The 26,676-nt window shown below is 35.6% G+C and overlaps 1 protein-coding gene across 4 annotated transcripts in view; it reads left to right on the forward strand.

The window, feature by feature from the left end:
• The window catches only part of LOC150105243 (lanC-like protein 2), a 309,805-nt gene that overhangs the window by 112,136 nt on the left and 170,993 nt on the right, over positions 1 to 26,676 (forward strand). For all 4 annotated transcript variants that reach the window (XM_090394012.1, XM_090394013.1, XM_090394010.1 and 1 more), the window contains one exon: positions 19,035 to 19,182. In XM_090394012.1, the coding sequence (XP_090250138.1) occupies positions 19,035 to 19,182 (148 nt within the window). The remainder of the gene's footprint in view (positions 1 to 19,034; positions 19,183 to 26,676) is intronic.

A 26,676-nucleotide genomic window follows, 5' to 3' on the forward strand; every position in this document is an offset into this window, starting at 1 on the left:
TTGACCACAGCAATATAGAATATAGGTACTATGATTGTGAGACATTTGAATTCTGAGTCACCAGAAGACAATTGAATTCTAAGAAGAATTGAAGGACCACATCAACATAATTGTGTTATTGTTATCAACATGAAGAAGGCAAAGGCATAAGGCACTGTAAACCCAAATTTTAAGATGTTATATTAGGTAACAGTGTTTAAGAAAAGGAAGGAGGATTTATTTCAACACTAAATTCATGATGCACTTCATGAATAACAGGCAGTTTCCAGTTGAATTTGATCAAACTCCAAAATGGAGAATTGGACAGTGACTCATTTGTGCCCATGAACTAACAGAAGAATCTGCTAAGGAAGAAGTAGAAGAGTTTTTTAAATCATTAGAAATGGAAGTTAAAATTGTTGTCCAGTAACTTAAGTTTTCTCAAAAATAATGGAGAAGGTCATCACCAGCCAACTTCTTCTTCACCAGGAGACACTCCAGCGATATCATTTCTGCAACTCTTCATCCATAGCCAATCTTTCTTCTTGTCTTCAACACATGCAGTTTTGGACAAAAACCATAGATTTGTAGAAATTCATGTTAAGGCCAGTGATATCATATAACACAGTGACAACTCAGAAAACAATATCATGAAATAATTTGGGAAAAGAAAGCCTCCTTTTTCAACTTTCTAAGTTTTAATATCAACTATCAGTGGATAAGGAATAAGATAACAACTGCTGTCTGCTAAATATGTTTTTAGGTTGCCATTTAACTGTTAACTTATTACCTTGCAGTATGAGTGAGCACTTTCTGAAGATAAAATGATGTGCATCCTTTCCTCTCATTAGTCACATGTCTTTATGACAAAAGCAGTGATAATGGACAAAATAGCTATTTGTAATTATTATTATTATTGTTATTATTATTATTATTATTATTATTATTATTATTATTATTATTATGGATATTCCATGGAGTCAGTAGACTCATTGCAGAAGATCCAAACTAGCAAAACAATATCTATCATATCTCTTCTTGAATTCATTTACAGACGAAGAACTCACAACTGAGTCAAGCAATGAATTCCACTCATTCACCACCCTCCAAGCAAAAAATCTGGTTCTCACACCTTTGTTAACCACACTTTTCTTTAATTTTCAGGGATGACCTGTTGTTCTTCCATCCCTATCACACAGCTAAAATATTTCTCCTGCATCAATCTTATAAAAACCATTTAGTAATTTAAATGTTACTATCTTATCCCTCTTCTCCACTTATCAATCAATCAACCTCTGCAATCCACGAGCTCTCAATCTATCAATGTAGGGAGCATTTTTTACATCACTCACCAACCTAGTCACTCTCCTCGGAACATTCTCCATAACCTCCTCATTTCCAAGAAATCCAGGTGACCAGACTTGAGTACAGTAATCAAAATGTGGAAGTATCAACGCTTTATAAAGGGTCAACCTACCCCAGTTAGCATTATGCAAATAAAACTGATAATTAAACTGAAACTACTGATTTTGTTTGTTTTTTTACTCAGCTAAAAATTCTTGCTTGTCATGGCCAAGCAGATGAGCACATTTTGAAGGCTTTGTTCATAACTATGTTTGATGACTGTAAACTGCTTTCCTTTTCATCATTTGATAAAATTTGTAGTGAACAATCATTAAACTATGAACTGCTTGCTATCCTTCATTAGGATAAGGATAACCTTGTGATTTTTAGTATTATCAAAACACAATGTCCTGTTCTGTCTTATTTTCACAAGAAAGATCTTACTTCACTTCTACCTACTCATGATCATACCCATATCTCCAAACAGGATGAGAATGGTCTTCTTGACTGACTTCTGGGTATTATGATGACTAAAGAGAGCACAGACACATCTCAATCATTGCTGTTCAGCCTCCATCTACCTGACACTACTTCTCATGTATTTAACTACTAACACCATGAATGCTAAATCTGACCATTCTTAGAATAATGTGCACCCATTTTGGAGGTGTTGCACCTAAAGAGTCCTTAAGAATGTTCGATGCTATCCAGAAGAGGACAGTCCAATTTCTTAATTTCTCTTCTATAGATATTTCCAAGGCCAGTATTCTGCTGAACTGACAATCATCATTCCTCCATTTTTAGCTCTTTAAGAATAATGTCAAGAGATTTTTCCCTTTGTCTTATTTTCTTTCTTTTCACAAATGGCAGTAATGATTTTCTAATATAATAAGAAAAAAAAAAGTATATATTTTTAATGTGCATATAAATGTGTATGTGTGTATATATATGAATGTGTATATAGATGTATATGTGTGTATACACATACACACAGATTCTGCTACTTTTTCATATTTGAATTTTAGTTTTTGATTGCTTTTTAAAGCTCTACTGCTGAATTATACTTGGATTGCACTTCCCTTGAATATCTTCTATCATATTTCTGTTGCTATCTGCTTTACTTCATAAACTTTCATAGTAACCAAGATATCCAGAGTATATAATATTATTTTTAATTTTTATATCAATTTTATGGTCTCTGATTCCTTTTGTGATTCCTTCCTCTATTTCTAAGCTTTTTTAACAGCTTTCAAAACATTTTGCCAGATGTACAATATTTGTCTTCTATACGTTTTCCAAATATTTTTGTATGATTTTTGTGTAGTTGTTTTTACACAAAACTTAGCTTTCCTACATTTTTCTCTGTATTCTTTAGAAGTACATGCATGCTTGGCTCTTACTTACCAATAATATTCCTATTGTTTCTTGAAGCAATTTTTTTTTTTTTTTTTTTTTTTTTAGACAAGAAATTATATTCAATCGAATTATTTCAGTGACCACATCTTTGTGACCGCATTTTTATTAAAAAAAGACTGTTTTTAAAACTAAACAAGTACTAAAAAACAAACCCGACAAGTTTCGTTAGTCTTCAGACTAACATCTTCAGGGGTAAAGAGAACTAACAGTTTAAAAGACAAACTATAAGAAATTATGAAAAACAAGTTCATTTGTTGGTATTATGAACATCAAAAAAGTTCATTAAAAAACTGAATAACAGATCTATACAACTGTTAATACATGTTAGCTGGAAACAATGCTATTTGATGTCGTATTCTGTGGTTCACTTTTACTCTATCCGAGGTCTAATAAACGCTGACTAAACTTGATTTAAAATCAAACCTTGATTTTTGTTGCATTGCGTAGGAATTTTAATCATATTTGCTGCCTCCTTGAATTTTCTTGTGAAACAGTTTTTATCAATGTAGGACATGTTTGTTCTGTCCCAGAGTACATCGTGACCAGTAGAAGTTGTGTGAAATGCCAAACCAGACTTATGTTCTCTCTTTTTTTTGTTCATCCTTTTGATGTTCGCTCATGCGGATTTCTCCCGATCTCCCCGTCTGGCCTACATAGCAGATGCCACAGGAACAGCGAATATTATAAACTCCTGGTTTTTTCATTGGGTGATGTAGAGGTTTCAGAGGACGAAGAGATTTTGATATATTTTCAAGTGGTAGGAAAGTCACTTTTATGTTGTACTTGTAGAGACGTTTGGCTAATTTATCTGTTACATTCTTGATATAAGGAAGGGTGACTGCATTCTTGAAGTCTTGTTTATTTAAGTTCCTTGTAGGTGCTGTATTGAGAATTTTCTTAATTATCTTAGTTTTGAAACCATGCATTTTATCAATGTAGGACAGAACAAACATGTCCTACATTGATAAAAACTGTTTCACAAGAAAATTCAAGGAGGCAGCAAATATGATTAAAATTCTTACGCAATGCAACAGAAATCAAGGTTTGATTTTAAATCAAGTTTGGTCAGCGTTTATTAAAAATTTACCCAATTCAGACCTCGGATAGAGTAAAAGTGAACCATAGAATGCGACATCAGATAGCATTGTTTCCAGCTAACACGTATTAACGGTTGTATAGATCTGTTATTTGGTTTTTAGCAAACTTTTTTGATGTTCATAATACCAACAAATGAACTTGTTTTTTCATAATTTCTTATAGTTTGTCTTTTAAACTGTTAGTTCTCTTTACCTCTGAAGATGTTAGTCTGACGACTAACGAAACTTGTCAGGTTTGTTTTTTAGTGCTTGTCTAGTTTTAAAAACAGTCTTTTTTTAATAAAAATGTGGTCACGAAACCGAAATAACTCTTGAACTTTTTAACCACAGAAACCTCCGCATGATTAAGAAATTATATTGTTTTAATCCTGCACCCAGTATGAGCAAACAAAAGTTTGTGCATTAAGGACATTTGCTACAAGGCTACTTGTATATGAAAGCATATGATTTTACAGCAGATTGTCATAGTATTCTGTACTGCATAGGACACTTCCTTTTGGATGTGCATTATTAGCAGAGTCACTATAGTTTGCCCACAGTTTGTAGATCTCTACTTGGCGTCTTGCCAAGAATAGACGATTCATGATGAAGGGGAGAAAGAAACGAAGGACGTACGAATTGGTCGCCACACTCAAAATCACGTGCTTTAGAGGTAAAATTTTCCAACTGTTATACAAGCAATATAGTTAACTACAATGATCATAAAAGAGAAGTTAATTTTCCAACATGTTATAATAAACAACTCATCCCACAATACAGACTGATTACCCTATTATCAGAATAAATTCTCTTCCTATTGACATGCGCAGAAGTGTCGAAGGGTCTTGAATCTGTGGGCATACTATACCCAGACTAGTTTTGATCTTTATTGAGGTCTTATCATTGAGAGCTAAAAACTTGGACATACTTAGAGCTAAATAAATGCAAAAGTCATATTTTCCATATAATACAGGGATGAATAAAACCTGAAAATTTTCTAGGAGCTTGTACATATATTTTTCAGACTAGAATTTTAAAACTTGGGTATCACAAAAAACTTTCAGGCACTACGGCATTATATACCCTAGATTTGTGTACCACTGCAAATAAAAATAGAAAAATTATATGTCATGATATTAATGAAATACTCTGCATTACAGATAGGTGTAGTATGATTTTTTCCTTGCATAGTTAGAAAGTAAATTATACCAGACAACAAATAATATTCTTGTTTTAATCTCCATGCGCAAACTTTTTTTTACGTATAATTTGATACTTAAGTGACCACCTGATAGTGAAAGGGGCATTAAACTGGATATCAAAATTGCAGATTTTTTGTCTCAGTTCTTTACTTTGTGGTAGAATATTATACTGTTGACTAAATTCCAAACAAGTGTTTTGGGCATTTTAACAAAATTTAATAATTATAGCAAAATTGTTTCCACAGCACTCCTCACTTTTTGGAAGAGTGCTGTGGAAAGATTTGGAGAAGTTCAGACCATTGTTGTTTAACATGCAGTCTACAAACAAACATAATCTAAATAATATATCAACAACAGCCAGTTTTAATTTGTTGATCTCAAATGTCAGAATCAAAACCAATTAGTGCAGTTCCTACATTATCAGAACAAAGAAACTTCATACGAAATTATATTATTGTTTAATCCTTTACTCAAGTGTAAGCAAACTTTGCACATGAACTATATTCATAACTAGTCTACCATGTACATAGAGGCTGTTTACTTCACATTATTTGCCTCAGTATCCCATAATGCAAAGCACACTTCCTTTTGGACATGTACATTGCTATGCATTATACACCACTCAGATCAGTTTTAACCTTTATAGAGGCCTCATCAATGGGTGCCAGACTAGAAAGCTACTGAGGCTGAATTAATACAGAGGTCATATATATATATATATATATATATATATATATATATATTCTTTATTGATCCATACAGGAGAGGTCGAAGGACCTATATGTTCATCAGTACTGTGTGTGGATTGCAGGAGAGGATTGAGATATTTTTTTGAAAAGTTGTTGTAGTTGTTTGGTAATACTTCATGAGAAAAAACTGTTCCAGAGAACAGAGTGAATGGAATAAAAGTGGAAGAGGAGAAGCAGATTCATTTTTTTTGCTGCTGCACTGAAAAAGGGTTTGGGCAGATGCTCTTGTTTTAATAGACATAACAGACAGTAGGGAACTGATGGTTGCCAATTGAGTGGAGCAGTGACAATTGTGAAGTACCTGTAGAATAGACGTAGTGCCAAAACATTGTATCTTTGAGATAGAAGGTGAAGTGAATCTGTAAAAGAGGGATCATCTATGAGCTGAATTTTTCTTCTCTGGGCAACATCAAAAATTTTTAGGGAATACATGTAGCAAAAAGGCACCTTTTTCGCTTTTTGCTTACACATGGGTAAAGGGAATAAACAAGAATATAGTTTCTTTTCAAATAAAATTTTCTTTGTAATCAGGTGAAAAAACTCTCTACGACTATCTAGAGTATTTTAATAATAAAGTGATCTACTTTGTTAATACGTATATATTATATTATTATTATTATTATTACCCCAAGACCTCATGGAGTCAGAGACTCATCTGGGAGGTCCTTTTATCACACACACACACAGTTCATCATACCATGCCTTGAACACATTCAAACTCCTTGCAGACACTATACTCTCAGGCAAGGCATTCCAATCATTTACAACTCTGCACGAAAAAAACCTCTCAATCCCCTACTCACACCCTCTTTATACAGTTTCCAGGGATGACCTCTGGTTCTCCCCTGATCTCCCACTATTTTCTGTAGAACTTCTCCAGCATTGATCCTATAACAACCCCCTTACCAACTTGTAAGTCTCTATGATATCTCCCCTCTTCCTCCTGTCCACCAGACTCTGCAAATTACATCTCAATGTTTTCTCATACTTGACACTCCAGAGGTCAGAAACTACCTTAGTCAACCACCTTTGGACCCTTTCCAACATCTCTTCATCCTTCTGAAAACCAGGTGACCAAATCTGGGCACAATCGTCCATGTGTGGCCTAATCAAAGCTTTATTCAACAAACAAGAATCTTCCTTCTTCTACACTTCAGTGTCCTTTGTATCATTCCCAGAAGCCTTTGTGTTGTTGTCTTCACAATTTTGGCTATGTGTCCCCAGATCTCTCATTTCTTCCACCTCCAACAATATATCCTCACTAAGCATAAATTCTTCATCCCATCTTTGTTTTCCAAATTTTAAAACCTTACATTTTTCAACATTGAACTCACATCCCCATTTCCGTGCCCAATCACTCAATTTATTCAAGTCTTCTTGTAATGCCACAACATCTTCACTACCCTTCATGGTTCGTCTCAACTTTGCATCATCTGCAAACAACTGAATATCTCCATCCAAATCTTAACCTATATCGTTAATATACAAGTTAAACAGTAATGGTGTTGGATCCTACTTCTTCTCAATCTATATTTTGGATCCGACTTGTTAGTCACAAACAAAGAATAGTTGCTAGTCGATTTCTAACACAAATATAGAGAAAATTTATATTTATTGACTGTGTCACTCTATATCTGAATTAGTTCAAGAATTGAAGAAAAATCAACCCTCAACTATTTCTCCTTAATATGTTATTAATATATATACAGGCCGAGTATATTTGACTTACTTAATTCACCTGACTTGGTTCGAATATTTTATGAATGGTGCAGTAAAAGAGATTCAGGCAAAATACAACTTTTGATTAACAAAAACAAACATTTAATTTTAAAATCACAAATTTTACACTTAAGTTCAAATCAGTAATTAAGATATCACAAACATTTTAGTTTCTTTGATAAGTTCAATCATACAAACTCAGACAATGGTAAATCTGTATCTCTAATACAGTCTTCTTGCAGTTCCTTAAGTTCCAAATACAATAAAATTTGCAGTAACACACCTCTTCACAAACAAACACTTTTAATTTTACACTTCAGATAATTCTCACCAATAGTTACTGTTAATATAAGGAAATTCTAGGATGAAACTCAAACACTTCTCTGTATAGAAATATTAATGGTTGGAATAATCTTACCGATAATCTTTTTTCTTCATCTACTTATATGTAAACACTTTTTATAACTGTAAACACTTTAAACAGTATACGGCACTCATTAAATAAATCTTCTAAGCAATAACTGAATTAATCGTCGGTCACTATACACATAAACAGACATTCTTCCACGAAATACTACTGATCACTTATGAATTAAGGCAATACACAATAATTCCTTAACTTAAGGTTTTATATGCACAGCTGTTCATTCTTCCTGCATTCATTTAATTCTTTAGGCAATATATTTCTAAGCACAGCTAACGGTAAACTTCAACTTTACAGCCTCTACTATTCGCTAATAACTCTGTACTTTGCTTCAAGTTTCTGTATGTCCTTGAAAGGTTGGCCCTGAAATTGAATCTCAACTCAGATATCGCAAGTCTATTTAGTAGTCACTCAGCTGTCTTCCATAGCTATAATTGTTATTCTACAATTTATTAGCTAACCGCCTCTCGACTAGTAGACTTTATTAGCTGCTTGAGTGACTTGCCGACTCGCTATTATCGCACTGTGATTCCCGAATACTCCGATTCCAACCTAATGCCAATCCTCTCCTTTCTCTCTCTAATCTATCTCTCTTCTCAATAATTTCCGTGTTCATCACTTATATATCCTTTCTTCCCACCTAAATTATTCTCATGATTTCTTTCTAAAACTTTTCAATAAACCTTCTCCTCACGTGGTGTTCCAAAACTCGCGCTCGCTTATATACATGCGTCTCCATGACAACAAAACAAAACATAATAAAATTGAGCTATTACATAATGTTAAATTTCTACAAATAAGAATAAATGGAGGATATTTACATTTCAATTAATGCGCAGTTAAATTATCAAATACAAGTTCTTATAATATTAACATAGTAATGAATAAAATCACTTAATAATATTTAATACAGTCTTTTCATTATTAATACATATATCTTTGATTAATTAATTAAATATTAGATAAAATTAAAGGTCGTTATATGAATATTAAATTGTATAATAAGTTGTTTACATTAAATAATTTTTACAAGTCTAGCCTTTGTGATGGAAGATCGTGTTGGATTCTGAAGCAAATAATAATTACTCCAATCTCTATATATTCAGAATCCAACAATGGCTCTAAAATGGACCCCTGAGGCACTCCACTAGTGACGTTCCTTTTCCTGGATATCGCTCCCTCATACACAACTTGTTGATACCTATCAGATAGCCAGTCTCCAATCCAATGCAATAATCTAATATCCAACCCTATCTGCTCTAGTTTGAATATCAACTTATCATGTGGTAATCTATTAAAAGCTTTTGCAAAATCTAATGTATCCTTCTCCTCAGTCCAAAGCAGTCACTTTATTGTAATAAGTAAGTAGATTACTAAACCATGACCTTCCTTTAGCAAATCCATGCTGTCCATCAAAGATAATACCATTGTTGTCAATGAAACTCTAGATCCTAGTTCTCACAAGCTTCTCCAACAACTTAACCACAACACCTGACACACAGATAGACCTATAGTTTGATGCTTGAGTTCGATCACCTCCTTTATGAAGTGGCACAATCTTGCCCTCCTTCTACTCCTTAGGGACTTGATCAAGTGTTAAAGACTCATTTTAAAAAAAATATGTCAAGACTGGTGTCAACTCCCTGGCACATTCCTTCAGAATATGTAGTGATATATTATCAAGTCCAACAGCCTTATTAACATCTAGTTTACTCACCTCCCCATCATCTACTGCTCTCAATCTCTCCATGAAGTCACGTTCACAAGAATGAAAGACCTTTATGAATTGCTCATTAAGTATTTCCACCACACTTTCTGCAACAGCTGACTTTAACCATTTTCTCCTATCAATGTCATCCTTCCATATCATTCTTTCTTTTGCTGGTTACATATCGAAAGAAATCCTTAGGATTCTTTTTGGCATCATTTGCTAACTGCTGTTCATACTTCTCTTTAGCTACCCTCACCAACCAAGTCACCCTCTTTGCCTAGTCTTTGTAGACTTCATGGAATTGGTTATTTCCACTTCTCTTATGCTGCCTCCACAATACCATTTTTCTCTGTATCGCATGCTTAATCTCTTTATTGATCCATCTCACACCTACCCTATTTAACCTTCTCACCCTTGGAATACACTTAGGCATTGCATCTACTAGATAGTTTTTGAAAATCCTGCAAGCTGCATTGATCTCTTTTCCAGTTATCTCCTCATTCCATGCTACACCTGCAAGCTGTCTCCTGAGCTCTTCATAATCACCCCCCCCTTTTAGTTTCACACATAGCCTTTTTTCATATATATATATATATATATATATACTTGCCGAGTGGTTAGCTTATCCGCTCTCCAGCCATAAAGGCTGTGGGTTCGAATCCCGCTGTGGGCATGGATGTGTGTGATTGTCTGTGGAAAAAAACTAATGATGGTGGTAGTCGATGGTAGATGTAGTTGGTGTAGTTGCGGTCAGTTGGTGGATTGAGTGTGGTGGAGACAGAGTTGTAGAGCAGATACCCACCCTTGATGAGTCTTTGGACTCCCTGGAGGTGTCAAATAAATAATAATAATATGGATAATGTATGACTTCTATGTTAATTCAACCTTGGTGTCTTTTTGGATATGGGTTGCTTCCCATTATACACCCCTCCATGTGGGGTACCTGTTCGTGGTGAAGGAGACAAACCAGCGATGTTGCTGGCCCTTTTCATTCTTCCTCGTTTTCTTTACTTTTCTTCCCATATTCTTTGCTCTACTTCTCCTGAGTGGTTTTTTATTATCCTTTGTTTCCAGACCACCATCACTGGGATCCAACGCCCTGCCACTGTTCGCTGTGTAGTGCAACCCGTGGACATCCCGAAAGGGGGATCCTGGTGCACTACTTTGGCAAGATGAGCAGTCCTGGATTGCCCAGCCAGGATCAGTTGGCTAGTGGGTTTGCCTGTCAACAGTGTTGCATTAAGTCTCTCACTCCCATGGTCCATGATTGGGATCATAGACTTGCTGTAGTGCCATTTTGGCATCCGGGCGTAATCCTGGCATTTCATTCTCAAGCTTAGTCATTGCTTGCCAGTCAGTGGATGTCCATGTATTGCTCCGTGTAAGTGGGGAGTTCTGGCACTGAACCAGAAACTCCTTGAGCATGAATTCTTTATCCTCAAATGTTTCAGAAGCTCTAACAAAGTCCCAACCAAGTACTGATACCATAGATAGCAGATAGTAGTAGTACAGCATTTGATAAAAGAATTAAGACAAAGGATATGATATTAGTATAAATGAACCCAGTGTTTTTGATCATTCATGCACAAGGTGAAAAGCCAATTGGGATAATGTCACCCATCTTTATTCAAAAAGATTTAGAAGGACTGGCAAGACCTCCCAAAACTGTTAAGAAATTATGTTCTGGTGATATCCTTGTGGAAACATTGTGTCAGCAACATTCCAATAAACTACTTGGAGCAACATCAATGGGTGAAATACAATGCCAACCACAGTAACACCTCATAAAACACTCAATTCCTGTAAAGGATTGATATCAGAATGGGATCTCCTTGATGTTCTTGATAAGGAGATATGTTCAGGACTTAATGATCAGAGTGACAGGTGTGAGGCACATCCTGATACATAGGGATAGTTGCCTGGTTCCAACCAGAAATATCATCCTTACTTTTGATACACCTAAGCCTCCAACATCGGTAAAAGCAGGGTATCTCAGCTGTTAGAGTGCACATCCCTGGTCTGCTAAAATGCTTTAAATGTCAGAAATGTAGGCATGACGAAACTGCCTGTTGTGGTTCTTCCACCTGTACCCAATGTGGCAGTAATTAGCCTGATAACAAATCTTCCTCTGCAGAAAAGAACAAAATGTGTCAACTGTCAGGGAAATCATCCAGCTTACTCTCATGCATGTCAGAAGTGGAAAGATAAAAAAAGAAATACTAAAAAGAAAACAGAACAAAACATATATCAGGATGTAAAAAGAAAGCCAGCCACCAACACACCTGCTCTGAGATCCTTGTATGCTGAGAAGGTAACAATTAAGAAAATGCCAACAGCAACTCAAACTCGTTCATCTTTTCCACAATCTAATAATTTCACCATACCTTGAACTTCATGATTGTGAATGCTTCTCTGTTTAGCTCATCAATCACATAATCTATGGCCTTACTCCAGAGGCATCAGAGAAAAACGATCCCATTTGATGAGAACCTACTTGTCAAAAAAAATTATGGCAAAGATATCACTTAAAGATAAACCACCAGACATCTCTTCCAGACATATTAATTTGGATATGAGAGAAAGGAATATGACTGCCCACTAGGATAGCTACTCCTCCATGATCAGGACCACCTCCAGTTCTGTCCTTATGTCAACAGTGAAATTCCTAAGAGTAGTGTCCTCATTGGGTCTTAAGTATGTTTCCTGTAGACAGAAACAGAAAGGTTTGTGTTTCTGCAATAAAATCTTGATATCATCGATATCCTGGCAAAATCCACGACAGTTCCATTGTAAAAATTTTCCTATTGTTTTGGTTTTATAGGCTTGTCTGGTTTTCAGGAGGTTGAGGGCTTACCTCTGTCAGATTTATTTATATTTATCGATTGTTTTGGGGAAGTATGGATGGCCAGTGCCCATCTCTTCCTCTGGTAGAGTATTCAAGACGTCTGATGCGTTAGGGTCAGTTGGTAAGTTGTTTACTTTCAGTGGGTACTGAAGTATTCATTTTTTCTGTGGGAATGTCTGCTGGTTTATCTTTGAGTGATATCTTTGCCATAATTTTTTTGACAAGTGGGTGCAAAGAACAGGAAAGCGATTGCTTTTATATATGTTCTCTTCAACGTCCCACATGAAGAGTAGAATGGAATGGGAGCAGATTGTAAGATCAATTGGAAATGAGCAGGTAGTCATATGGAGAAAAGTAATGAGTCTATTATTCAAATGGGAGACCATTACTATCAAGGATTATTTCAATGATTTGACCTAATCTATTAGTGTTGGTGCTACCCCACAGAGTATTGTGACCTTCAAAGACACCCATCAAAAGTATGGGTTCAGGCAGTTGCAAGATAAGATTATCAAGATCAATTTCATTAACTCATCACTCAGTGGTAAATAAATTGAACATACTGTAATAAGAAATTCTATGGAGAGGTGAATCCCTACTGCTTCCAGAGCAGTATTAAGTTGGACATGGTGGAAAGGAATATGACCGCCCACCAGGATAGCTACTCCACGAGCAAGACCACCTCCAGTTCTGTCCTTGCGTACAACATGAATTCCTAAAAGGGTCCTCATTGGGTCTTAAGTATGTTTCCTGTAGACAGAAACAGAAAGGTTTGTGTTTCTGCAACAAAATCTTGATATCATTGATATTCTGGCAAAAACCACGACAGTTCCATTGTAAAAATTTTGCTATTGTTTTGGCTTTATAGACTTGTCTGGTTTTTGGGAGGTTGAGGGTTTACTTATGTCAGGTTTATATTTATCAATTGTTTTTGGGAAGTATGGACAGCAAGTGTCCATCACTTCCTCTGGTAAAATATTCAATGTCTAATGTGTTTAGGGTCAATGGACAAGTTTCATTTACTTTCAGTGGGTGTCTTTGAAGGTCACAATACTCTGTGGGGTAGCACCAACACTAATAGATTAGGTCAAATCATTGAAATAATCCTTGATAGTAATGGTCTCCCATTTGAATAATAGACTCAATACTTTTCTCCATATGACTACCTGCTCATTTCCAATTGATCTTACAATCTGCTCCCATTCCATTCTACTCTTCATGTGGGACGTTGAAGAGAACATATATAAAAGCAATCGCTTTCCTGTTCTTTGCACCCACTTGTCAAAAAAATTATGGCAAAGATATCACTCAAAGATAAACCAGCAGACATTCCCACAGAAAAAATGAATACTTCAGTACCCACTGAAAGTAAACAACTTACCAACTGACCCTAACGCATCAGACGTCTTGAATACTCTACCAGAGGAAGAGATGGGCACTGGCCATCCATACTTCCCCAAAACAATCGATAAATATAAATAAATCTGACAGAGGTAAGCCCTCAACCTCCTGAAAATCAGACAAGCCTATAAAACCAAAACAATAGGAAAATTTTTACAATGGAACTGTCGTGGATTTTGCCAGGATATCGATGATATCAAGATTTTATTGCAGAAACACAAACCTTTCTGTTTCTGTCTACAGGAAACATACTTAAGACCCAATGAGGACACTACTCTTAGGAATTTCACTGTTGACATAAGGACAGAACTGGAGGTGGTCCTGATCATGGAGGAGTAGCTATCCTAGTGGGCAGTCATATTCCTTTCTCTCATATCCAAATTAATACTGCCCTGGAAGCAATAGTGATTTGCCTCTCTGTGGGATTTCTTATTACAGTATGTTCAATTTATTCACCACCGAGTGCTGAGTTAAATGAAATCGATCTTGATAATCTTATCTTGCAGCTGCCTGAACCCATACCTTTGATGGGTGACTTTAATGGTTACACCAATAGACAGGGTCAAATCATTGAAAGAATCCTTGATAATAATAACACCTCTCTCTTTTAAATATTAAACTCAATACTTTCTTCCATATGCCTACCCATTCTTATTCTGCAATTGATCTTACAATCTGCTCCCCTTCCATTCTTCTACTACTCATGTGGGACATTGAAGAGAACATATATGGAAGCGATCACTTTCCTGTTCTTTGCACAGTGTCATCACAGGAACCGTGTTCACCCACATGAATACTTATATGAAAAATGGACTAGGCTGACTGGAACATTTTTTTCTCATCTTGCAAAATTTAATGCTGATACCATCAGTCAAACACTTATTAATGAAGTGGTAAAATATATGACAGAGTGCATTGTTCAGGCAGCAACCAGCCTCCATTCTAAAAACATCATATCAGTTTCCACTCTATCTGAAGCCTTGGTGGAACCCAGAATGTCAGACAGCCAAGTGAGATCAACACAAAGCATGATGCATATTTTGTAGATACCCCACCACACCAAACTTCATAGCTTTCAAGAGTGCTCGAGCCATAGCACGTTATGCAAAATGTCAGAGTCAAAAACAATCATGGATCCAATTTACTACATCAATTAATCAAATGACCAGTCCAAAAATTATATGGGATAAAATCTGGAAAATTAAAGGCAGATATAGAACACTTTGTTAGTCTACTATAAATCATAATGGAAGCATTATTGCTGATCCCAAAGCTATTGCAGACAATTTGGGAAAAACTTTTACCAGAATCTCAGCAACTGCTTCATATCCTCCTGAATTTTTAATACTTAAAGAGCAGCAAGAGAAACAAAGGCTAAATTTTTCTACCAATGTTCTTGAGCCATACAATCAGCAATTTGTTAAGGAGGAACTAAAAAGAGCTCTCCTACTATCTCACTCTAGTACAGTAAGGCCTGATGACATCCATTATGAAATGAGAAAACATCCACTATTATCTTCTATGGATCTCCTTCTCTTATTATACAATAGAATACATGCAGAGGGAGAGTTTCCAAATTATTGGCATAAGTCAATTGTCATTGCTATCCCAAAACCACGAAGAGATCCAACACAAGCAAATAATTATCCACCCATTGCTCTGCCCAGCTGTCTTTGTAAGATACTGGAGAAAATGGTTACTGCCCAGACTTCTCTGGTATTTAGAAAGCAACAATCTTCTCTCCGATACACAATGTGGGTTCCGTAGACATCCTTCAACTTTAGACTTTGTTGAAGGATGTCAACAACCAGCTTTGTTGATTCTGTTGTCTATTTCCATATTTAATTTACCGTCTTCACTAAAAATCGTGCCTAAGTAGCTGAAATGTTTTAATTGTTCCACAGGTTCTCCGTTCACAATGCAGTTGACATTTTCAACGATTCTACCTATTTTCATTGTCTTTGTCTTTTTATTGCTGACCTTCATACCATATCTATTACAACAGTTATTCAGTTTACTCAGGGAATCTTGCAAACTTTTAGCAGATTTATATAGAAGTATAACATCGTCCGCATAAAGCAAAGAGCTGACATTAACATCTCCGATTCTGATATCATTTGGTTCTTTTAGAAACTTCTATAAAAGATGCATTTCTGAAGCAAGAACACCTTGTTTCAGTTTTCTTTGACATGGAAAAAGCTTATAACACGGCCTGGAGATATGGCATATTAAAAGACCTCTATAACCTGGGTCTCAAAGGACACCTTCCTGTATTTATTAAAAACTTTCTGTCCAAGTGAACTTTCCAAGTCAGAGTGGGAAATACTATCTTGACCATATCATCAAGAACAGGGTGTTTCCCAAGGCTCTGTCTTAAGTGACACTTTTTGCTATTAAAATTAATTCAATCACTGAACAGTGTCCTCTCACTGAGCACGTTGAAGAGTGTTGAACGACCTTCACACTCTATCCTCTACTGAGTATGGTGCTGATCGAGCTTCAATACTCCATCTTTATTGTGCACTTATACGTTCAAAGCTGGATTATGGGTCTCAAGTCTGTGCTTCTTCAAGACAGAGTAATCTGTGATGGTTGGATTCCATCCATCATCAGGGTATACGGATAACTACTGTTGCCTTTCACTCATCAGCCACTCAAAGTCTTTATGTTGAAGCAAATGAATGGCTCTATCAGACAGAAACAGTTGTCTTTTAATTACACCCTTAAGATAAAGATCATCCTACATGGTATATGGATACTAGTCCCTTTTCTCTGCATTGGAAAACTCAGCATCACACTTCAGACTTCCATATGTCTTTTTGATATGCATGTTGAAGAGACTGTGCAAGCTGTTGGTATCATCATCAAATTCCTGACATCTACCCTCAAGGAGGTGTACAGGATATGATAGTACTACATGAAAGATTTACATCATTACTAACTTCCTATCTACAATTTTCCTCCAAATCAGTCTGTTACTTGTCAAGACTCCAACATTATCAGATCTTATATTTCTATCGTCTAAGGCACTTTGTACTGTATCAATCCACCTATATCTTGGTCTTCCTCTGGGTCATTTTCCTGCCAGAGAACACTTGTTTTGCTAATCTTTCCTTGCCTATTCTGTTTAGGTGACCATACCACCTGAGATTAGCTCTGCTAACGCATTCCTGGATGCTGACAATGTCAAGGTTTTTTCCTAATATCCTCGTTTTTAATATGATATTGCCATTGAATGCCATCTGTTCATGCCTCTAATCTTTCTCAGGACTCTCATATCTGCAGTCTCTAATCTTTGGTCAAGTCTTTTACTTCTGACCCAGCTCTCAGATCCATAAGTTAAAACTGGTTTGAACACTGTCTTGTATATAGCTAATTTAGTGTTCTGACTAATTTCTCTCTTATTCCATATAAATTTATTCAGTTGACTTCCTACCATACCAGCTTTGTTGATTCTGTTGTCTATTTCTATATTTAATTTACCGTCTTCACTAAAAATCGTGCCTAAGTAGCTGAAATGTTTTAATTGTTCCACAGGTTCTCCGTTCACAATGCAGTTGACATTTTCAACGATTCTACCTATTTTCATTGTCTTTGTCTTTTTATTGCTGACCTTCATACCATATCTATTACAACAGTTATTCAGTTTACTCAGGGAATCTTGCAAACTTTTAGCAGATTTATATAGAAGTATAACATCGTCCGCATAAAGCAAAGAGCTGACATTAACATCTCCGATTCTGATATCATGTTTAATACCACTTTCCTTCATAATGTAATCCATATAGATAATGAATAACAGACGGGATAATGTACATCCTTGTCTGACACAAGATTTAATATTAAACCATCTTCCTGTACTTCCTTCAATTCTAACTGCTGACTTACAACTGAAATAAAGACTAAGTATTGCTTGATATAATGCCCCATTGACACCATATAACTGTAGCGTATTGAATAGCTTCTCTCTTGGCATTGTGTTGTATGCCTTTTCCAGATCGACAAAACTTAAATACAGATCTTTGTTATATTCCCATGCTTTCTCAACTATTTGTCGTAAAGTGAAGATCTGATCCTGACAGCTTCTATTTGGCCTGAATCCATCCTGTTCTTCACCAAGCTTTTCTTCCACAATTCTTCTTAACTGTTTCTCAAGTATGCTTGCATAAACCTTGCCAGGAACACTCAGTAGGGAAATACCTCTGTAATTCTCACATTCAGTTTTATTTCCCTTTTTATATATGGGTACTATGAGAGCTCTACTCCAATCATTGGGAATTCATCCCTCTGTCCAGACTTTCTGAATTATTAATTAGATCCTGTTAACTGGTTGGCTTGCTTGGCTGAGTGGATATTGTCTTTACTCTACAACTATTAAGCTGATAGTTTGACTCCTTATGTGGCATGGATGTTTGTGAAACTCTTTGTTTTTGTTGCAGATATGAGACCACCATTCTGCTTATTATAAACCTGAAAAGCAGCCTGAAAAAGTACTATGAACAGAGCAGAGCAGAGAAACTGAATTATATCTGTATCTTTAGCTTATACTCATGGTATTAAAGTGTATGATAGGTTTCCAACTATTATTATTATTATTATTATTATTATTATTATTCCTGACACCTCCAAGGAGTCCAAAGACTCATCGCAGGAGGACACCTACAACTGTCTCAACCACTACAATGAACCTCTACTACGAATCATCTCCATCAACGCCATCTACCACCCACCTCCACCACCACCACAACTGGTATTCTATGTCTGTAAATTGCGTGTGTTCTGAAGGGCCAATTTGCCTGTATGTGGGATGAAAAACCTGAGTGTCAGGGAGAAAAAACCCTCCTACCTCCGTACGCGATCGGCTAACTCACCATCGATTGAAAATCGTCCAGATAAAGATTCCTCCCGTCGTGACGAAAAATCGAACTTATGCCTATTCCAATCGAAGGGTGCAATGTACCGTCGTTCTTCCAATATGCTTTGGAAGCTATGCAATGTATGATTTATTGTTATCTGGATTTCTTTCAGGTAGAATAAGTAAAATCTTATATTTAAAAGTCTTCAGTCATCATTTAAAGTACTTTTTTTTTGTTTGTTTGTTCTTATTTTTCTCAGTAAGTTAATTTATTATTTTTTCATATTAGAAAAGATTTTTATTCTTATTTCAGCTTAGAGAAACTATTTAACAAAGTTATTGATCCGAATAATGATCTTCCTGATGAATTGTTATATGGACGAGTTGGGTATCTGTTTTCTCTTCTGTTTGTTCAAAAACATATGGGAAAGGCAGCAATAGATGAAGACATCATAACCAAGGTATAACTTTAAACAGTAAGGTTGAATAATTAATGAACCAAGTTAATTCCCAAAGAGAATGAATTAACAAAAATTATCTTTTTTTATATACAGTGGTATCTTGCTAATCCGAACTAATAAAAACCGTGCTCATTCGAATTAGCGAAAAGTTCGGATTAGCGAATTTCTCCCCAAGAGACAACAATAACTAGCATTTAAGACAAAAATAATCAGATTCTAATGGTATTATTATTATTATTATTAAACAAGACCTCATGGAGTCAAAGACTCATCTAGGAGGTCCTTTTATCTCACACACATCTCATCATACCGGGTCTTAAACACATTCAAACTCCTTGCAGACACCACACTCTCAGACAAGGCATTCCAATCATTCACAACTCTGCACGAAAAAAACCTGCCTCTCACTCCCCTACTCTCACCCTCTTTATACAGTTTCCAGGCATGACCTCTGGTTCTCCCCTGATCTCCCACTATTCTCTGTAGAACTTCTCCACCATTGATCCTATAACAACCCCTTACCAACTTGTAGGTCTCTATCATATCTCCCCTCTTCCTTCTCTCCACTAGACTCTGCAAATTACATCTTTTCAATCTTTCCTCATACTCGACATTCCAGAGGTCAGAAACTACCTTAGTCAGTCGCCTTTGGACCCTTTCCAACATCTCTTCATCCTTCTGAAAACCAGGTGACCAAATCTGGGCACAATAGTCCATGTGTGGCCTAATCAAAGCCTTATACAATGGAACAAGAATCTCCCTACTTCTACACGTCAGTGTCCTCCTCATCATTCCCAGAAGTCTTTGTGTTGTCTTCACAATTTTGGTGATGTGTCCCCTAAATTTTAGATCCTTATCCACTATCACTCCCAGATCTCTTATTTCCTCTACTTCCAACAATATATTCTTACCAAGCATAAATTCTGCATCCCATCTTTGTTTTCCAAATTTTAAAACCTTACATTTTTCAACATTGAACTCACATCCCCATTTGCTTGCCCAATCCCTCAATTTATTCAAGTCTTCTTGCAAGACCACAACATCTTCACTACTCTTTATGGTTCGTCCCAACTTTGCATCATCTGCAAACAACTGAATATCTCCATCCAAATCTTTGCCAATATCATTAATATACAAGTTAAATAGTAATGGCCCTAAAACAGATCCCTGAGGCACTCCACTAGTGACTTTCCTTTTCCTGGATATTGCACCCCCATACACAACTTGTTGATACCTATCAGATAGCCAGTCTCCAATCCAATGCACTAATCTAATATCCAACCCCATCTGCTCTAGTTTGACTGTCAACTTATCATGAGGTACTCTATCAAAAGCTTTTGCAAAATCCAAATATATTACTGTGTATCCTTCTCCTCTGTCCAAGGAAGCACTCACTTTATTGTAATAAGTAAGTAGATTACTAAAACACGACCTCCCTTTAGCAAATCCATGCTGTCCATCAAAGATTATACCATTGTTGTCAACCCAACTCTGGATCCTAGTTCTCACAAGCTTTTCCAACAACTTAACCACAACACCTGACACACAGATAGGCCTATAGTTTGATGCTTGAGTTCGATCACCTCCTTTATGAAGTGGCACAATCTTGCCATCAATTTAATTCTGTAAATAAATTAACTGATAGAAAAAAGCTACTGCACTGTAATGTAAAACAAATAATACAGTTCACAAGTTTATTTTAGTAAAAAATTTAATTTGTATGTACCTGTATTGTTGAGGATTCTGATTTAATAAAATTGCATAGTTCAGTATGTAACTTAATTTACTTAAAAAAAATCACTTTCTTGTTCACAACACAAAAAAGTTTCACAAAATAACACGAAAAAAGTTTTTTTATTTCTTTGTAAAACGTCACCGATTTTCTTTTGCTTCTTTGAAGCTAAACTTTTTTCGAATGCTTCTTCTCGGAGCTGCATTAGCAACAAAATTTTGTGGAATGGTGTATCATTCTGCTTAGCCCATTCTATACACATATTAAAACGTCATCATCGTCTTCTAATGTATTCTGTAGCGTCATATTTAGAATTTCATCATCTGATTTGATTTCGAATTCACTTTCAGTTCTACCTATAATCCATTTCGCAACATCTGTTTGTGAAATTTCAACATCTGGATTTATATCTTTAATCAAATTATGCATGTTTTGAATTTCCACTTTTTGTGTATATTTGTGATTCATGCCAACAATAATACAGTACATACTGTACAGTATAAAAAAGCAAACGTGAATACACAATAAATCAAAATAGTCCTCCAATATAACCGTACAATCGACAGTATGAAAAAAATACTGTACTGTAATAATAATAAAATAAATAATAATAGTTAAAATAATAATTATTAAATAAAAATGATAGCACACAAAATAATAATATGTAATAAATAAAACTTTTTTCTTTGAAACTGCAGTTCGGATTACTGGAGGGCTCGGACTAAAGAGGTTAGGATTAGTGAGATACCACTGTATTATAAAAATGTAGTAGGGAGAAATAATGAACATATGATATCACCTCTCCCTCCATTAGCAGAAGTGTTGTGACACTGTAACACTGCCTTTTGTGTGATAATGATTTATCTTATAAAAAGCTGTTTGGTGTGATTATGATATGATGGTGTTTATACTTCCATAATTGCTAAACTGCTGATGAGCATTTTATACGTGAGGAAAATGTTTAAGAAAATGCTTTTACTAATTTGAAACTTGAGCATTTGATATAATAATGCAATGAACCTTATTTATGGATTATTCTAATAATTTAACAGTCACTCAGAGTGGAAAGTAAATAAGTTTAATTAATCAGATATTATTTGCAATGATTAAACAAAATCTTCCAAAAATATATATCTGTACACTCATGGTTTAAGAAATGAGGGTTTATTTCACTCACAAATTTTCTCTCAGAATAAGCAGTACAAAATAGATGCATATCCATTTTGTTACTGCTTAATAAAAAATTACAAGAATTACAATTAAGATGGTCTCAACCTAGAAAAAGAAAAAGCCAAGAATAATATCTTAGTAAATTATCACAAAATTATATGTCAAGAAAATGCCATGTACAGTAAGTAGGGCACTCAGGTTGGAGCACCATGATCACAACCTAGCCACACGTTTAGCTACAACCTGGTCAATTTATTAGCTTTTGTTAATTCTATGGCTAAGTTTAACCCTGCGTAACCACCATTGTCGAAACAAATATGTTAACTACTTGCATTTTAATGTGTTTATTAGTCTCTGAGACATGAAGAAAAATACATACGTTTTATTAATGATACATGACCATTTATTATTATTTATTTATTAATGATCCATGATCATGCCATTATTGCTTAGCACCTAAGGTTAGAGTTTCCTGGAAAACTTGAACTTAAGTGGGCTGAATGTGTGCCATCCAAATTCTAATTCTTTGGATTTTTAGACCACCGTTATTGTTAAGATTAGAATGGTTGATCAAAATTTCACAGGCTTCTTTAAATTTGCATTCATACCAGGTTTTTGTAATTTCAGCTATTATTGGCCACCATTTATACTGTTTTGTTCTAATTTATGTAATTAATTCAGATCACATAATTATGTGAGATCATGCTGCTCTCTAGCTTTATTATTAAGAGAGACCTCCAGAGAGTCAGGGACTCATCGAGGGAGGCTACATACTACACGCACCAGCTATCATACTTATTCTTGAATTCATTCACACTGCTTGCACGTACCACATCTAATGGCAATCCATTCCAATCACGCACCACCCTTTGAGAGAAAAATCTGGCCCTCATCCCCCCCTTCTTAGGGGAATCCATTCTCAGCTTCCAAGGATGCCCTCTTGTCTTTTCCCCACCCTCTATAAAATGAAAAATTCCATCAACTAAAATTGTGTATGACCTTTTCAGAAATTTGTATATCACAATCATATCACTTCATAATCAGTATTCTACAATTCTAATATCATTTTTAACACTCCTTTGCACTCTCTCCACTGTATCAGAATCAGAACGTAAGCCAGCCCAAGTCGGGGCTTATCAAGGCCTTGTAAAGAGGCAAAATAACATCCTTATCTTTACATGTTAAAGTTCGTTTTAACATTACAATTACCTTTTGAGTTGTATTTGCAATCTTTGCAACATGGCCCCTGAACTCCAACTTGCTATCTACTAAAAGATCCCTAGCCTGATCAATTTCTTCTAGCATAATCCCACCAATATAACATGACATTGGATATCTAAAGACATATTTTGGTGATTACACCACATTTTTTATTATTCAGTTATATAACATACTGAAATAATAGTTCCCGACAAGTTTCATAAATCATAGGATTTACATCTTCAGGGGTAAATAGTATAACTTAAAGTTTAAACAAGAGAAATTAATAAATACAAATCATAACCGTCTGGCTATTCATAAACTCAAATAACAAAATGCAGATATAAAACGTTATTGACGTTGAACAATACTGGATGTTGTCACGTGTTCTCGTTCATACAGTCCGAGCTCAGATTGAGGTAGATTTTTTATTAGAGCTGACTACACTTGATGGAGAATTAAACCTTGATTCTTATTGCATTGGGTTGGGTTTTTCAGCATATTAGTAGCTTCTTTAAATTTTCTTATGTGGCAGTTGTTTTCTATGTATGACATCGATGTTTTTTGCCAGGGTACATCGTGTCCAGTGGAACTGGTATGCAAAGCAAGACCCGTTTTTTGTTCACTAACACCACCTCATCATCCTCTTAAAAAATCAGGAGTCTACAAAATCCATTGCTCTTGCGGGATTTGCAACGTAGGACAGACAGGAAGATCTGGAGAAATATGCATGGCTGAACACCAAAAAGACAGATAATACACATCGAGTCTTGCTCACCACACTTTCATATTCATATTCACTACACTCTAATACCTTCTCTTCATACACCTGAGTTTCTTCAGCAGAGGTAGCAGTGAACTCAAAGTCACATACACCAGTTTGATAGCTTTTAGCAAAATGTGCACTCATTAGTTGAACAACTTCTTCTGCATCTGTCACCATCACACCATGCAATCTTTATTCAGAAGAGGTATTCTTTCATATTCATTCTTTCTTTTACTTGCAGCACTTCAATAGCATTCTTGTGGGTTGTCTTTAGCTTGTAGAGCCAGTTTCTTTTCCTACTCAGACTTAGCTTTCTGTATAACAGTTGTGAATCTTCTGGCCTGCTACTTATAATTTTCATAATGGACATCATCCTTATGCAGATAGTATTCCTTCCACATCATCTGTTTCTTACGAATCTCTTGCTTAATAAGATTACACATCCATTTGACTCCTACCTTATTTATTCTTCAAACTCTTGAGACACATTCTGATATTGCATCATTTAAGTATTTTTAAAATACTTTCCATATTCTTCCCATCCAACAACCGATACCATTCTGCTGAACTCAGTATACTCCTCAGTTGGTCATAATTTCTTATTTTGTAGTTTAGCATGTAACCTTTTCTAAATAGAACATTCATAAACTTAGTTGCTTCCTAAGTGAGTACTGCGCGATCACTGTATGGGCTTCTGTTTGGATGGAGCTCGTGCCCTTACAGGCAGGCATAGTGGGGTTGTTTCTAAGGTCATGTAAGTAGCTCGGATATGAATTGGGTATTGTTTCATACATAAGTGTTAACCTCCAAAGGAATGCTACCAGAATTTAAAACTGTGCTATGCAACACTGTAAAGCTAGTTAATTTTATTAAGGCATGACCATTAAATAAAGGTTATTTTCAGTACTCTTTAATGAAAATGGGCAGGGAATATATATATCACTTTTTCTTTAGCTTTCCAGGGTCAAAGTAATAACAAGGTTATTTCAACTAAGGAATGAAGTTTTATTGTTTGTAAATGAATGTAATTCTGATTTTGTATCATCACTCCTTGTTGACAAAGCATGCTTATCAACACTATCCTATCTTTCAGACATTTTTTTTTTAAATTAAATGATCTAAATCTCTCCCTTCAGGGAAATTCTTCAACTCTTCTTGATGCCTACGACAAAATAAAGACATTTGAGAAAAAACTGATGTTATGGATTGGTTATGTAAAAGACACAATTTGCACCTTTTCCAACATTGGAATCCTTTTTAGTGGAAAATGATATTTTTATTGATTCTGAGTTTCTGGAAAGAGATTGTAACCACCTCAAAACTCTGAAAGAGAATTTGAAACATATTTTCTGAATAACTTGTATAAGAAATTTCTGTGGGTTTGCGATCCATTTCAGGCTTACAGTCATGGGAATAACCTTTGTTATTGAAAAAAGAACAGTTAATTGAGCTTTCAAGTGACAGTGGGCTTAAAATGCACTTCCGTGATCTTGGTTTGGCTTGATTCTGGATCTCGCCTTCAGTGAGAAGTGAATTTCCCTAATTATCTGAAGAAGCATTGAAAATCATTATGCAGTTTTCTACAACCTATCTTTATGCGAAAGGATTTCTATCACTCCTTCAAATAAAAACAAAATACAAAAATCATCTTAGTGTGTGTACCGATCTTCGACTGAAGTTGACCAATATTGAGCCGATATCCATCAACTCTTCAAGGACCAAGAAGCTCAACCATCTTGTTAAAAGTAAGTAGTAACATAATTATATCATATTATATATTTGTTTAATAAAAATTTAAACTTTTTCTAGTAACACGGCTTATACGTTTGTCATACATAACTGGTAATTAGTTTACGGAATTAACAACGCATATAAAGTATATTAATTAAAGGTAACTTTATTGAATAACTTCTATATTCGTTACATGGATGATGTGTTTGCTATTTGGCCACATGGCTCAGACACACTCCACTCTTTCCTAACACACTTAAACAACCAACACCCCAGAGTCCAGTTCACCTTAGAAAAAGAGGAAAACAACACCCTCCCCTTCCTAGACACTTTAATCACTCGCCAGCTTGATGGATCTTTGGTTTTCTCTGTTTACAGAAAAACCCACCCATACTGTCAGATACATTCACCAGCAATCCCCCCCCCTCACAACAATATGGGGTTATAAAAACACTATATAACCAGGGCATAATTAATCTGCTCAGATGACAAGGCCCTAACTACTGAACTAAACCACATCCTCAACACTTTCTTAGCCAATGGCTATAACCCCCAAAAATACTAAAACCAGTAAACCACAATCCCCCCCCTCCACAAGAAAGATTACACCAAATCTATCACCATCCCCTACATCCAGGGCACCTCTGAGAAAATAACCAATATCCTCAAAAAATATGACCTTACTTCCTGTTACAGACCATATAAAAAGTTGGCATCCCTTATCCGCTCTACCAAAGACCAACCACTTCCCTTAGATCTACCTGGTGTATACCAGGTCCCTTGCAGCTGCAAATTGTCCTACTTTGGCCAAACAGGCAGAACAACAAATATCAGAATTTCAGAACACCAAGACTACATCTGGTTTCACCAGTACAGCTGCTCTGGGCCAGCAGAC

This window comes from Typopeltis vanoorti, chromosome 6 (genome assembly GCF_054136105.1).
Source record: "Typopeltis vanoorti isolate ZY-2024b chromosome 6, IOZ_Tvanoo_1.0, whole genome shotgun sequence".
Taxonomy (NCBI): Eukaryota; Metazoa; Arthropoda; class Arachnida; order Uropygi; family Thelyphonidae; genus Typopeltis; species Typopeltis vanoorti.